The sequence below is a fragment of the Sapajus apella genome, unplaced genomic scaffold (genome assembly GCF_009761245.1).
Source record: "Sapajus apella isolate SASKATOON/1434 unplaced genomic scaffold, GSC_monkey_1.0 scaffold183, whole genome shotgun sequence".
Classification (NCBI taxonomy): domain Eukaryota; kingdom Metazoa; phylum Chordata; class Mammalia; order Primates; family Cebidae; genus Sapajus; species Sapajus apella.
In genome coordinates, this window is record NW_022437123.1 from 409,831 (window position 1) to 425,860 (window position 16,030).

Below are 16,030 nucleotides of genomic sequence, written 5' to 3' on the forward strand. Positions count from 1 at the left end.
TTTGCCCAGTGAGAGCCTCTTGAATTTACCTTGAGTTCTTTTGACCTGATTCTAATGGTCTTTGTAGTTTCCTTGCTGTCTTGGTGTACAGTCCTAGCCTGGGAAATGGTATTCAAGACTACAAGCTGGACACAAGGGATATTCATTGCTATACATATATATCTAAAGTATATATAGGTATAGGTATAGTATATATGTGTATATAATATGTGTGTAATATATACTATTAATATATATCTTGCTAGTAAATTGAGATATAATTAGCTACATATATACTAATACATATCAATGTATATAACTAATATAATATTGCTATTTATATATATATTCGTTGATAATGGGTTGGTCATTGTTTTTACAAAACAGAGCCAAGAAATATGTTGTTTGGCTTTTTTTAGTCAGTAACATATTAATATACATAGATGATTCTTTTTTTTTTAATTTTAAATTCAGGGGTACATGTGCAGGTTTGTTACATGGATGTATTGTGTGATACTGAGGTTTGGCTTCCTTTTGAACCTGTTGCCCTGGTAGTGAACACAGTACCCAACAGTTCATTTTTTAACCCTTGCCCCACTGTCTCCTGTACCTCTTCTGGAGTCCCCATGTCTGTCATTTCCATCTTTATGTCTATAATACAGACATTTCTCATTCAAATTCATGACTACATTCTTTATCCTTAACCTACTTGATTCTGTTTTTATAACTCCCACACTAAAAATTCTGGTTCTCATTTTAATTACTTGCTTGCTTTATCCCACTAATGGATACATTTAGTCTCAGACGAATTATACCAACGTTATTACCAAGAAATGGTTACTATTTTTTTTAGTAGCTCTTTTTGCCTCTAATATATTCATACACTAGCAATATATAGTGAAAATACAGTCAAATCATTACAATTTAAAGTTATTAAAATAATCCTCATTTGGTTGATTCATTTACTTCATTTTATCTTAACTTTTAGAAATAGCTTAATTTTTTTGGTAATGAATATTACAGCATAGACACAGTTCTAAGGTCTAATTTATAAGACATGGTATATTCAGGGAGTCCACCTTCTACCCCATCCCTCTACCCTTCTTCTCCTCCTTTTCTTCCCCTAGTCTTGCCTTCTTAGGTAAGCAGTAGCATATTATACATTTTCTGTGTTGCCTTCTTCACTAAGTAACATGTCCTGCAGATCACTACATAGTAGCAGATAGAGGTAGTCTGCATTCCTTTTGCAGCTGCACACTGCTCTAATTGTGTATTTACATAGTTGTCCAACGAGCCTCCATAATCAATTTTGTTTTATTTTAATTTAAAGGAATTCTTTTAGTTTTGCTAGTGCTAAAATGTCACAATTCCTTTATATTCTTATGGCTTTGTGTGTAATAGTAAATATTTGTTAAAATGAAACTTTATTTTCTATTTACTTAAATTGACATAATAATTGTATGTTTGTAGAATACATAGTGATGTTTTGATACAATGTGTAGTGATCTGATCAGGGTAATTAGCATATCCAATGGCTGAAACATTTATCATTTCTTTGAGTTGGGAACATTCAATGTTCTTCTTCTAGCTATTTGAATCTATCACTGTTAACTATAGTCCTCCCATGGTGCTATAGAACACCAGAACTTATTCTGCCTGTCTAGCTGTTATTTTGAAACTTTTGTAATTTTGAAATGTTTTAAAACATCTCAGAGTTTTCCAAACGTACTTTATGTTTTCTTCTGGCTGCGTTTATTCACAACTAATTATTTGACCATGATAATAATTTTTAACATAGCTTATATGTGTTATCTCAAATTAGAACACAGAATATGTTGTATCAGCATGAGAAGTAAACATAGAATTAAACTAGTTATCTCATCTTTGTAAAGAGCTGTATAGTCTTAAAAGTATGTGTAGTCATGTATTTTGATTTAATATGTTATCCTAAACCAGACTACTAGTCTGCTAACCCAGATATACATGCAGTTTGGCCTACTAAAAAGAAAATAATAAATATAACTCAAATTTCTATGGAATACCTTGATTTTTTAAAAGTTTAATTTAAAAAGGGGCTTATAGTAAGACCTCAGATTTTATTTTATGCAAATCATTTCAGCTCATCCCCTTTGACTGAAAATAATTATCGGGAAATAGTTCTAGTAAAATTAGCTCATCAATATTGCACTTTAGAATTAGAGTCAGATATTATTTTAAAGTTCAGGGTCCACCATTTTTTCTTCAGTCTTTTTCATCTTATATACCAACAGAAATTTTCTTTCTCAAAAACAATCTGATTACATCATAATTATTCACAGTCCCATTCATTTATTTCCAATTTCATTTGTCAAAGAAAATGACACGCGGTCATTTCACCTTAGATGTGCAAGTAGCTGTGTCCACATAGGGATTATTGCCACCCTTTGAGTTTGGACCCTTATAGAATAATCTTCAGCTGACTTCAATTTACTTAAGAAGGAAAAAGATTTTCTGGCACTGCTGTGGGACTTCTTTGTCTATTTAGTCTCTTTAGGTTTTCATAATATAAATCTTTTTAAATAAAATGATTTAAATAGTCAAAAGTCTCATTGCCATTAAGACTGTCTTATTTATTGAGAATGCTTTGCCAATATTCAGCTTTCTATAAAAATTACTTGGGATATCATTGTGATTGACTCTCTTTCTTTTTGTCCTCTAGTGCATTCCACTCTTCGTTCAACTTGTTTTGGAGAGATTAACTCGAGGGGTCAAAACTAGTGAGCTTCGTACAATGTGTCTTCAGGTTGCAATTGCTGCCTTGTACTACAACCCTGACTTGCTGCTACATACTTTAGAACGAGTTCAGTTGCCTCACCACTCTGGACCTATCACTGTACAGTTTATAAATCAGTGGATGAGTGACACAGATTGTTTTCTTGGGTATGTGTCTTTTGGATTTTACACAGCTTTTCTGTTTCTGGAGGGTTTGCTTTTTCCTATTTGCATATAATAGTGTGCACAAAGATAATTTTCATGTCTTAGGATTTTTAGTGTATTGTTAATATTTGATTTTTAGAGGATTAAGACTGTATTTCAGCAGTATAATCTAGTAGAAAGAATGCAGGCTCTGAAAATTAGATGTAGCCCTTACCTGCTTTTTTTTTTTTTTTTTTTTTTTTGCACACAAAAAAAGTATATAATGTGTATAATGATTTATATCTTTAGGTAGCAAGAATTAATTGTCTGTCTGGGTTTCATGATTAAGTGTCATTGGGTAAAAACATTCTAAATGGAGTCAGAAGGTACCCCTCTGGCACTGATATAATGTAATGTCACAGAATATTTAACTCTTTGCAAGGGACTGTGTTTTCAAAAGTGGAATCAGTAGTCTTGTTATTTGGAACCCAGGTGCTGCCCCAGTAGGAGAATTTGGCTTTATGTGAAGCACTCTTCTAGTTTTCAAAAATAGAAAGATGTCCCAACTGGTGTTATGTGCTCGCTTCAGGTCACCCAACACAGATTAGTGACTATGCTATGCTAGAAATTTAGCTAGCTGTCTAATTTGTTTTAAAACACTATCAAATTTGTTTTAAAACACTGGAAATTAATAGTATTCTTTTTACGTTTTGTGAGAGATCATTTAGAAACATTTGCTGAGAGAAACAGACTCCCCACAGTAGTTAAGACACTGCTGCTACAGATCGAGGCCTGGATTAGGATGGGGAGATAGGAATGGAGGAACATATTTATAAGCTGCTATGCGTGTTCTAATTTTTCTACTTACAGGACACTGGAATTTATCCTTGATAGAGATTTGTGATTAAAACCTTGAAGGGAAGAACATACTTTCAAATAAATTGTGCTTAAAGTTATCTCTGAGAAAGATTAGGGAGTAGAGATTTGGTCATTTAAAGTTAAGTGGTTGGTCCTCTTGTGTCTTTATTAGCACCTGGAAGCAATTTCCCAAAGGTAGAAAGGTTCACCCTGCTCTTGTGTAGACTGGGGGTCCTTGGGTTGTGCTTCCTTGGATTCTTTAGAGCCCTGGTTGTCTTTTCTGCTGTGATCCAGTTGGCACCTATTGCAGGGCTGTGTGGATGAGAAGGTCCTCAGGTCAAGTACAGTTCCTGTACTTGAATCAAGGAATGCAAATAATGAAGAATAACAGAAATTTGTAAAATATTCATTATTGGATTTGTTACTCTCTCTTTAAACAAATTGAATCCACTGCAAGTGAATTGTTTATTCACACTTAAAATTTTAAGAATGTTTTGCCAATGTAATCTTTTAATTTTTAATTTTTTAGTTTTAAGCAACTTAGAGGAAACATTTAATAGAAAAATGTCTAATGTATACTGATCAAACTTTTCTTTCTGAATTAAATTTTCCTTGTCCTTATTTTCTCTTATACTATTTTATAACAGAGGACTTTAGTAGACTACTTACATTAAATTCAGCTTACGAGCTTGCTAGATGCTGAGTTTTTGAAACATCTTTCACTTCTTAGGGTTTGTGTATAGTATGTGTCCCAAGAAACCTGTAGCTCTATCTAATGTTGGAAGAGTCTAAGAAGCTCTTAATTTTCCTTCACCATTGTATAGGACTTTTATGCTGTCAAATACAGGTATTTCTGCTTTAATAAAATCCTTATGCCAAGGCTCACATTTATATTAATCTTAAATCGATATTACAGTAAGATTCATCATGTTAATTGCAGGCTCCCAATAGGTCTTTGATAGTAATTGGTTTACAGAATTTGATTTATATAGAATTTCATTCAGTACAAGATGGAGGATGTCTCTGTATAATACCAACAGATGAACCTTAGAGTATGCCTTGGACATTTCTTTTTGTAGTTTCTCCAAAATTATTCTTTATTCCACTTTTCATGTCTACATTTTTTTTTCTTCAAAATTTGCAGGCATCATGACCGGAAGATGTGTATAATAGGACTGAGTATCCTTTTGGAGTTGCAAAATCGACCTCCTGCAGTAGATGCTGTGGTGGGACAGATTGTTCCTTCAATTCTTTTCCTTTTCCTTGGCCTAAAGCAAGTCTGTGCCACTAGACAACTGGTAAACAGGGAAGATCGTTCAAAAGCGGAGAAAGCTGACGTGGAAGAAAATGGTAAAGTCTTCTAAATGAAATGAATGCTACAATTAATTTTGATTTGTGTATGCATTTTTTCTGAATACTAGTCTATATGGAGTCATTAAACAGATGTACGTTCTTTGACCCACTGCACATAGAACAAATATTTTGGGCTTGGTTGACTTGCTATTAATTGTATCATGTGATATAAATTTAGATTTGTGTACCTTCTGACACCTAATATACTCAGTGATTTTTTTTTTTTATGGAGTCTAATAGATGTTGCTACATATTAGGAAACGTATTTATAACAATCAAATGGTCTTGATTATAAGTTAGCAATCTAGTATCTAATTTTCTTGTTTGTGCTAACAGCCTCATCAAGGCAGCAGCCATGAGTTAAATGAATCATTAGCTTAATAACTGAAGTTTTAGTACTACAGATTAGTAGAGTGTCTTTTTTTGGTAATGGTTCTGAGGTAACTCACTATCAAAAATTATATTTGAGAGATATATTTGTGATTTAAACATAAATTATGGTACATAAGTGAAGTAGATTTACATAATTGAGAGTCAGAATAAGATTGTTAGAGTTGAACATTAGACCTTTGTTTTGTTTAGTGATGAGATTTCGGAGCTAATTGCTAGAGTCTAGGAAGTAGCATTCTCCAATTTCAGGTGGAGTTTTTCCTCTTCTGGTTAAAAACAGATACCTCATTAGCTGAGAAAAATCAGAACGCTTCCTGGTAAACAAACAGCTCTATTTTTGATGCTAAATTCTGTGATTTTAACTTGTGTAGATTTAAAATACTTTTAACTGGCATCATCCCAGCATGTTCACATACCAGGGATTATAAACTACCCTTTGTCCCCTCCCCAGCACAAAATACAGCTTCTAATTTGTTTTTCTGAGATCTGTGTAGGCCTTTTGAAGAAATCGTTCTTTACTAGAAGTGTTGTATGTGTGATTTTTGTTTTATTTTGTTTTTAGCTAACTATGTGCTAACAGTTGTAGAATCCTTTTTTTTTCCCCCCAGCATTTTATGATCTCTAATTTCTTGTTTTGGTAACTCTTTATTGGCTTATACTTATATGGCTTGAGGGAAAATTTTCTAGTAGTATCCCAGACTTTCTTGTACTTCCTGCTAAAGTGTGGAATGATTGAGTTGAGGTATTTCTCAGTCTTTGTATTAATAGTTATACTTTGCCATGCATTTTTTTTTGTGTATTTGGTCCAAACTATGGTTAAGTGCCTTATTCCTGAAACTACCTAGTTCAATCCACCCGCTTCAATATGGTGTGTGTAATGAAACTAGTTTTAGGTTAATATTACCTGGTTTGGGTTTACTCCAGGTTTTCTGTCTTATCTTGAATTTGGTTCTGCATTTACTGCCTTCCTGTTCCTGTATTTCAGTTACAATCTCAGTGCTAGGAACAGATTGACACTGAAAATAGATACAGAATCCATGGTGATATGTAATGTAGTTCAAGTTTTTAACTTTTCAAGCCACACAAAGCTAACTATTTTTCTTTACATTTTTGCTATTTCTTTTTTATTATAAATTTAAAAATTATATATTTATGGGATACAAAGTGATGTTATGATTTGTGAATACAATATGGAATGATTAAGTCAAACCAATATATCCATCACCTTAAATACCCTTTTTAATGGTGGGAATATTTGAAATTTACAGTCTTGCCAATTTTGAAATGTACAATATGCTATTAACAATATTCACCATGCTGTACAATAGATATAAAAAAAACACATACAAAAAAACAAAAACCTTATTCTTCTGTCTGAGACGTTGTACCTTTTTACCAACATTCTCCCATTCCCACTACCTCCAGCCTCTGGTAACCACCATTCTACTCTCTACTTCTGTGAGTTTGATTCTCAGATTCTGTGTATGAGGGAGAACAGGTAGTATGTGTCTTTCTGTGCCTGGCTTATTTCACTTACCATAATGTCCAAGTCCACCCATGTTGTTGGAAATAATAGAATTACCTTTTTAAGAGCTGAATAGTGTTTCATTTTAAAGAATCCATATTTTCTTTATTCATCTGTTGTTGATGGACACTTAGGCTGATTCTGTAACTTGGCTATGGTGAATAATGCTGCAGTGAACAAGGGGCTGCTGACATCTGTTCTACATACTGACTTCAAATATTTTAGATACATACCCTGAAGTGGAATGGCTGGATCTGTAATTTTACTGTTTATACTAGCAGAAATGATCTCCTCATTTGGGCATTTCTAAGCATAATCAACTCAGTTTGTTAAGAGGACTGAATTCTCAATAGGAAGTCATTGTCTAAAACGCACTGACTGCACAGTCACTTTTTTTAAACAAAGGTAATTTTGAAATCTGCAACTGAATAATATTCTTGTATTAATGAACTTGCATAGCATAACAGTAGTAATGTTCATCTGGATAACAGGTTTAGGGAACCTGTTTTCAGTGAGGAGGATAAGGATATTCTCAACTTAGCAAACTCTATAGTAAATATAAGGTTTATTTATTTTATTTTATTTTTTATTTTTTGGCTCTCCTCTTTAGACCAGAGATAAGATTTATTTTTATTAAAATTACGTGGAAGATTTTTCCTTTCCAGAGTGTGATTTTATAGTCTTTGGTTTTTGTCGTGAAATTGTATATTTTGTCCTTACGTGTTTTGATTCCTTTTAAATAATTAATGGATTCACAGAGGAGATTTCAAGTGATGAAGAGGAGACGAATGTAACTGCTCAAGCAATGCAGTCAAATAATGGAAGAGGTGAAGATGAGGAGGAGGATGATGATGATTGGGATGAAGAAGTATTGGAAGAAACTGCCCTTGAGGGGTTCAGTACTCCACTGGACCTTGACAATAGTGTGGATGAATATCAGTTTTTTACACAAGCTCTGATAAGTATGTCTTTACTCCCCACATCTTCTGATATATTTTTTTCTAAACTCTTTCTTCATTTCTTCCTGTTAGTTTTGATATCTGCCCAAGATTGATCTAGATTCTTTAAAAAAAAATTTTTATTTATTCCTTATGATAGAAATCCTTAAACATACATAGATGAAATGATTGAAAATAAAACAATGAAACACCTATCACCCAATCCTGGCAACTTTCATTGTGAAGTAGCAGGGTGAGCCTGTAGGTTATTTTTTGCAAAAGTAATATATGGCAAGAGTATCTGTGTATATTTTTCATCCTCTAGGCATAAATGGGGAAGCATTTTTATAGCAAAGGATGAAGTGTTTCAGGCATGTGTTGCTTAAAAATTGTGGCTATCAACCGATTAGTAATTCACAATCCCTGAAATGAAACTGCTGTCATAAGAGAGTGACTTTGTACTTCATAAGTAATTTGCCAATTTTATACAACAAAGGACAGTATAATTAGTCACAGGACTCATAAATGATTTGGGAGGAGAAAATATTTGCCAAATATCCATAATAGGCGTAATGTACACAGTGTACAGAGGCCATCCTCAAATGTGTAAGACCAATAACCTCTAGAAAAATGGAAAATGGAAATGGAAAATTTACAGAATAAAAAGCCAGTGAGGATATTTAGAAAATTATTCATCAAATAAATTATTTTAAATCTCATTAATATGGATTATTTGTTTTATGGTTAGATAGTATTTCTATAGTTATATTGTAATTTATTTCCACTGTGGGACACTTAAAATTGTTTCCAATGTTTTTACCATTACAAGGGATATTAAAATGAACATCCTTACATGTATATATTGTTACTAATAAGGCACTACTACCTTAATATATTGGTGTTTTTTAGTGTTGCTACAAATACCATTAATGAAGAAAAAACTACATAGATGTTTTTATTGAAATTCACAGGAATTCGAGGCAGAGAGCACAAGAAACTATATTCCAAAGCGTGGGGAAAATAACAGCATAAACATGGGGATGGAAATACCAAGAGTGTGCCCTAGTGTAGTTCCAGACATGGGTGTGTGTCAAAATTACCAAGGAAGGTTTAGGTCTTGAGTAGGATCTCAGGAGATGTATTTTTAAAGATACTCCTCAAATGACAAGCAGCTTTAAACCAGCATGTAGGGGCCACTGCTTAAATACTGTGAAGGAATACCGTTGAGCTGGGCTGTAGAGGCCTTGAATTCTGGACTGATGTGGTCCATCCCATTGCCCGTTGGAGTAGTGTTGAAAGTTGTTCTCTGAGGCAGTGAACTTGGGGATGTGGTAATTCACTTCAGGGGAATTATCTGGTGATGGATGATGTGCAGGAAAAAGCTGGAAAGGGCTAGATGTGGGAGCCAAGTGTTAGAAGATGACGTTATTAATTTAGGTATATAGAGACCTGGAATGGGAAGGGTGACATTTGATGGAAAGTAGCATGTAGATGAAAGACATTAAGAAAGAAGCAGAGCTTTGGGTGTGGAGAGGGCATGCTCAGAGATGTTAAGGATTTACAGTGGTTGACTTGCCTGGGAGACTAATAGAAATGGTGAGGGAAATGGGGAGATGGAAGGTTTGGGAGGGAATTGTTAAATTTGGTTTCAGTTATGTTGAGTTTGAGATGAGCTATTTAAATGGAACAGTCCAGGAGGCTTAGGGGAAGGTTTTTCCTAGAGGTACAGATTTGAGTCCTTGGGGTAGTAGCAATGCTGAAGCTGCAGGTGGTATGAAAATTCCAGAGGAAAATGGTAATGAGTGAGTACAGGTGTTCTGGATTTTAGAGAACATCCCTAGAAGACAGCAAAGGAGGTAGAGAACTAGGCAGACTGGAGATTTGCAATGTCCTAACCTTCCTTCGATATCCCACATAGTTGGGTACTAAGTGGGTACTCAGAAATAATCTTTTGTTGGCATAAGTTTCATCACCTTGTGTGTGTTGTAGTACTGTACTCTTTGTCTTTTACTGTCTGGAATAATTTCTTTGTGATTATGTTACTACTTGTTCTCTGAATTAATAGTCACTTTATCCTCTTGTCTTTTCCTCCCAAAATGCAACAGCTGTGCAGAATCGAGATGCTGCCTGGTACCAGCTGCTGATGGCACCACTCAGTGAGGATCAGAGGAGGGCACTGCAGGAGGTGTACACACTGGCAGAGCACCGACGGACAGTGGCAGGTCAGCCAGAGTAACCTCCAGGGTGTAATGCATGTGTCGGAGTGCCAATGGTCAGCCTTATTTGATGAGCCAGGTGGCACCTAAACACTGCTTCTAAATTCTAAGGAATTGTCATTATTGTATGATTCTTGTTTTAATCACCCATGATGTCTTACTCTGTAAAACCCTGCACATTAATATGTTTCTCCTAGTGGTGTTCTCATTCACATTCTTATCCTACATTGGAGGCAAAGATACAAAGTAAAGGTTGGGATAAGTCTTGCTGCGGGAGATTTAATCAGCTGGATCACTCCCCTAAACATTTCAGCCGTGGGCCAAAGGGACTTGTTGAATTCTTGCAAGGAGCTTATATTCCTGGAAATGGAATACTCTCCATTTCTTGTTGTTGGGCTTTATTAGCCATTGTTTCTTGTCATTGATTTTCATTTTTTAAGCTGGAGGGATTGTTTTATTATTTTATGTTGATTATTATAGTTACTTGTAGATTATCATTGGAAAAGATTCTGTAGTTACAAAAAAATTTTAGTAGGAAACATTGCAAACTCGACATTTAAAGTTTAGAATGCTGGTTCTTCTGCATGGACTTACATTTTCAGCTCTGTGCAGATTCTGAATCAGCTCTCCTGATATGAGAAGCCTGGGCCCCCTTTCAGCAGTAGAGACAGTGAAATAGAATCCAACTCTGAGATATGTTTTCTTTTCACTCGATTTTTGCAGATTTTCCCACAGTAGTGAACATACCTACTTATTGACGTGGGTCTGTTAAAGGCTGACGTTCACTTTGGCAGAATAACTAATACCACGAGTCACATTCTTTCACAGTTCTAAGCATATACAGAATTTGGCTCCTTTAAGTCATCTCCAACTTTGTCACCTTAAGCATTACTTTTTTTCTTCTCCCTTTTTCTTTTGAAAAATGCTAGAGGCAAAGAAGAAGATTGAACAACAGGGAGGCTTCACCTTTGAAAACAAAGGAGTCCTCTCTGCATTTAACTTTGGGACTGTGCCCAGCAACAACTGAAGGAAAAAGAACGTCAGCTGACCAAATGTCATCACTACATATTATTTCACAAAAGGAGTGTGAGGGTCAAGGGGATGAAATGAAGGGGCTGCTTTTAGGGCCCTCCTGCTGTACCAGTTACCATCTGACATTAGGCAGCACATTTATCTACTCTTTCCCCTTTGACCTTTATCACCCTGAAATATATATTTTAAACAGCTACTGTAAGTATGAAATGAAACAAAAACAATCATTGGACTGGAAAGGACAAACCATATGCTCCAAAGGCTGAATGCCCAAGGTTGTTTTAGAGGATTGGATCGACTTGCACGTCTCAGGTTTTTGCCATGCAGAATCAATGGATTTATGCGGATAACAGTGCCTTCTGTTGTACATGAATTATCAGAAAAATTTTTTGGAGAGCATTGCAATTTTTTTTAAAAACATAAAACATATTTCTAGATACAACATAAACCTTGGTTATATGTCGACTATTCTGCATTTTACTCTGTGAATTTATTGTTAGGCAGTTACTGCAAGTCACTCTGGTTTCAAAATCTTCACTGCTCCCTCTGCTCACCCTGCTGCTGGGGGGCTTTCTTCAGGGGTTGTATTATAAAACATGCACTGGCTCTGGTTTTTCATAAGATGTTTTGTGGCTTCTTTAAGAAGTGTCTTACTCCCTCTTCTCTCATTTTTTCTGCCTTGAAAAGGGGTGGTATTTCTTTTGGAGTCAACAAATATGCATATCAGTTTCACTCCTAACCTTGTAAGTTCAGGACTGAATTTCTTGGCAGCAAGTGGCAGGGGCTCTTTAGTCACTGGAGTTAACAGTAAGTGAGTATATTCTGAATAATTTAATTATAAAATTAATAATCATACCTAAAGCACATTGAACTTCTAAGAGAAAGGTGCTTCATAAGCACACTGTCTTACTGGATGGGGGCTTGCATTTTAAACAACGTGTCATTCCAGCTATGTTGGACCAGGGTCCAAAGCATTTTATAATATTTTTTTAATCTAGAAAAAAAATCCAAACAAATCTAATTTCTTGCTTTCTCACATATTTGAATATTCTCCTACCTATTTTGTTTGTGTCTTTATTATAGCTCAGTTTGACTTCTTAAAATTTTCAAGGGTTGGGGCAGCTGCACTCATAGGAGGCCTACGGGAAATATTGCAGATGGAGATTACAGTGTTTTTCTGACCTGGTTCAAGACCAGAGCATGGATCATAGGATTTTCATTCAGTAAAATGAAAACGTATCTTCAGAACTTAACATATTACTAGATGTGATAACAGATTTTCCTTTCTGTAAAGTTGAAAATTCACAAAAATTCACAACTTAAATTTCCCATCAGTGACTTGAGGAAATTTTTTCAGGTGCTTCCTATATTACCATCCCTCATGCCTGTTAACTCTTCAGAATTTTAGGTTAAGTGATCTCTATAGAAGTAGCCTGGAAAACCATGAATTTAGAGTTAAATGACCCCCTGCTTTCCTCTGCCCCTCGCTTCCCAAGGCATCGAAGCCGAATGTGCCAACTGGCAGTTAGAAGAGAAAGATGGCATTGGGGGAAATTTTAGAGAGCTTTCAAACTCTTTATTCTCATGTTCCATATGGTCTAATCTTAACATAAATTATATGCCTTCACACTGGATTGTAAAAGGCATGTGATTTTAGAGATTTTATTTTGTGATGTATTGTCTTCCGCAGTATTAAAGGGAAAGATGTGCATCACCCTTTCTTGTTTTTGAAGCCAGGGTAATTGTATGATTTTGTTACCAGCAGTGCTAACCTGAATGTGACCTGGTTACCTTGGAAATGCAGGAACTTATATGAATGTACTATAAAATAAAATGTGGACTGATTCCCAGGATTCTGAACTCTTCTGTGTGAAATGTTTTCTGAAATGTGGAGGCGCTTTAGGCAGTTGGTAATAACCCATCAGTATGTTGTCTTGACATCTGGGGACCTGAAGAAAGGTGGACTGTATGTCTGGCAGGGTAACCAGGGCTTATCAGGAACAGCTAATTCATGGGGAAGTAAGGGGTGAGAGCCCATCTCATGAACCAGGAATTCCACACAAGAGTGTCAGAGCTCTGGAAAAGCACAGGGTATTCAACCACAGCAGGACCTTGAAGGAATGGAAGTTGTCACTGAAATGGAGCCATTTTCTGATGGGTCTCCTATCAAATTATTAGTGGTCCAAACCAGACTGGTAATCAATATGGTCATGTGTCATAATGGATATGTTCCTAGAAATGCTTCATTGGCCATTTTGTTGTGCGAGCATCCTTCAGTGTACTTACACAAACCTAGATGGTGTTGCTTACAACACACCTAGGCTCTATGGGATAGCTTATTGTTCCTTGGCTACAAACCTGTACAGCACGTTACTGTCCTATACTGAATACTGTAGGCAGTTGTAACACAGTGGTAATTATGTGGCTAAACATAATTTTGTATCTAAACACAAAGGTACACTAGAGATATGGTATAAAAGATAAAAATGCATGAATGGAGCTTGCAGAAGTGGAGGTTGCTCGGGGTGAGTGAGTGGTGAGTGAATGTGAATGTATGGGACATTGCTGCACACTACTGTAGACTTTATAACACTGTACACTTAGGCTACACCGAATTTATAAAACAATTTTCTTCAATCTTAGCTTACTGTAACTTTTTGTGAACTTTTAACTTTTTAGCTCTTTTGTAATAATACTTAGCTTAAAACACATTGTACAGCTGTCAAAAACATTTTCCTTTTTAATGTCCTTATTTTATAAGCTTTTTTTTTTTCTATTTTTAACATTTGTTTACTTTTTAAACTTTTTTGTTAACAACTAAGACACAGACACATTAGTCTAGGCCTGCATAGAGTCAGGATCATCAATATCCCTGTCTTCCACCTCCATATCTTTTCCCACTGGGAGGTCTTCAGGGGCAGTAACATGCATGGAGCTGTCATCTCCTACGTAGCAACGCCTCCTACTGGAACACCTACTGAAGGACCTGCCTGAGGCTTTTTCACAGTTAACATTTTTAGTAAGTAGGAGTGTGCTCTAAAATAACAAGTACAGTAAATATTAGGTGATAGGAATTCTCCAGCTCCATTGTCTTATGGGACCACTGTCATTTATGTGGTCTGTTATTGACTGAAAGTTCATGGGATGCATACCTGTACTCGTATGATGGTAGGACCCATTACATTGTTAATCAGTGAAAATTCCTAAGATAGAAAACAGTTATTTTAAATTGTCATTTAAATAATATAATGAATTATAGTATAGTTTTCTGTTTAGCAAGGGAGACTGAATAATCCAGGCATAAAAGGAAAACTTGGTTATGCATTAAGAACAATGTACATGCATATGTGTGTATGCATGAATGTTTTCTCTATTAAAAATTATTCCAGATGAGCCTTAAATGGCAGTCTTTTCTGTTCCCACCTTACTCTTTCCATTGAGACTGCTGTGCAAATGCTGCCTGGGTGGGCTTGGGACCGTTTTAGGCAGTTTGCTAGCAAGAAAGACTGCAAAGTCAATAAATAAAGAGAAGACTTATACTCTGGATAGACTGTGTTTGAGGAAGAAGCACAAAGGGCAACCATGGCTGATCCTGTAGCCAAAAGAGAGGTCTATAGGTGAGAGAAGGCATGTGTCTGGGTGGTCTGAGAGTCTAAGCCACACAGCGTGCTGCGAGAGGAAGGAAAGTGCTGTCCTCTGAAGAAGAGGGAGTGTAAGCCCTGACATAAAGGGGGAAGAGAAGGGGATGCACATGCTCCCTGCAGGACACAGGGGAAGAAGCTCATCTTGGAGGTCATCCAACATGAAAAAGATTTCACAAGTAGATGGGTGCCCCTCAAGAGCTGGAAACTGGAGGATTTCAAAAGGCTATGGAATGTGCAGGGGCTGACAGCAACTCTGGCAGGAGTGACCTTATGGAGACTCTCCCCAACAGATCTCCCTAAGTATGAAGGGAAAACCTGGGGAGAGTGGGAACTACACTCATGGCCAACTGTCCACTGTGGCCCAGCGTCCCAGTACATCACTCATAGGTTTAGAGTGACCCACCATTCTTACTGCCTAGTGACCGTAGGCAGTACCCTTAGTTTCTTTTCCTTGCCAGTCATTTCTCTCCTGGGGACTGCCTGCAGCTGGACCCTCATCCCTCCTGATTTCCATACAGTCTGACTCTACTTGTCTTCAGCCAGTGAACTATAATTTCTTCACACGTAAGTAATCCCTGCCATCAGAATGAACCCTTTCCTCTTTTCCACACCACGGTATGTGTTTTGTTTGGCCTTGAATTGCTCACACTATTGATTATTGGCTGGAAGGCAGAGATTATGCTTTATGTGGTATTAATATTTTGTAGACATGTTTTGTTGTTTTTATAATGCCCTGCATCTGGTGGCTAAGCATGGTTAATAGAATAAACACATGAACAAATGGATAATTGATGTTATACCAATGAGTTTGGATTTTAGAAGCATCTCAGAGGCCACAAATCAGATCTTGGAGATAGGTTCCTGTGGAGAAAACAAGCATGCAACAGCAGCTGGATGGTGAAGATGTATGCTGCTGGAAGGGAGCTGTTGTCTCTGGGTCACTGTGCCCCATATTTCCTGTTCCTAAATCCGGTGCACACTTTCTATGTGCAGCAGCATTCCAGGTAGGTTGTTATTTTTTTTCAATCCTCACTTTCTGTAGTCTGCATGGCAAAGCACCCTTCTTCTCCCCTCCCCTCCCATCCCTGCCCCTTCCCTTTCCTACCTCCTTCACTCCCCTTCCACCTCCCCTTCCTTCTCTCCTCCCTTCTCCTTCCCCTCCCCCTTCCCCTTCATTCTTCTCTACTTAATTTTTATTTA

General features: G+C 36.4%; 1 protein-coding gene across 2 annotated transcripts in view; it reads left to right on the plus strand.

Annotated features, from left to right (window-relative positions):
• The window catches only part of IPO8 (importin 8), a 73,505-nt gene extending 60,466 nt beyond the window's left edge, over positions 1 to 13,039 (plus strand). For both annotated transcript variants that reach the window (XM_032268538.1, XM_032268539.1), the window contains 5 exons: positions 2,678 to 2,898; positions 4,877 to 5,082; positions 7,759 to 7,962; positions 10,044 to 10,160; positions 11,084 to 13,039. In XM_032268538.1, coding sequence (XP_032124429.1) covers positions 2,678 to 2,898; positions 4,877 to 5,082; positions 7,759 to 7,962; positions 10,044 to 10,160; positions 11,084 to 11,181 — 846 coding nt within the window. In that variant the 3' untranslated portion in view covers positions 11,182 to 13,039. The remainder of the gene's footprint in view (positions 1 to 2,677; positions 2,899 to 4,876; positions 5,083 to 7,758; positions 7,963 to 10,043; positions 10,161 to 11,083) is intronic.
• The last annotated feature ends 2,991 nt before the right edge of the window (positions 13,040 to 16,030 follow it).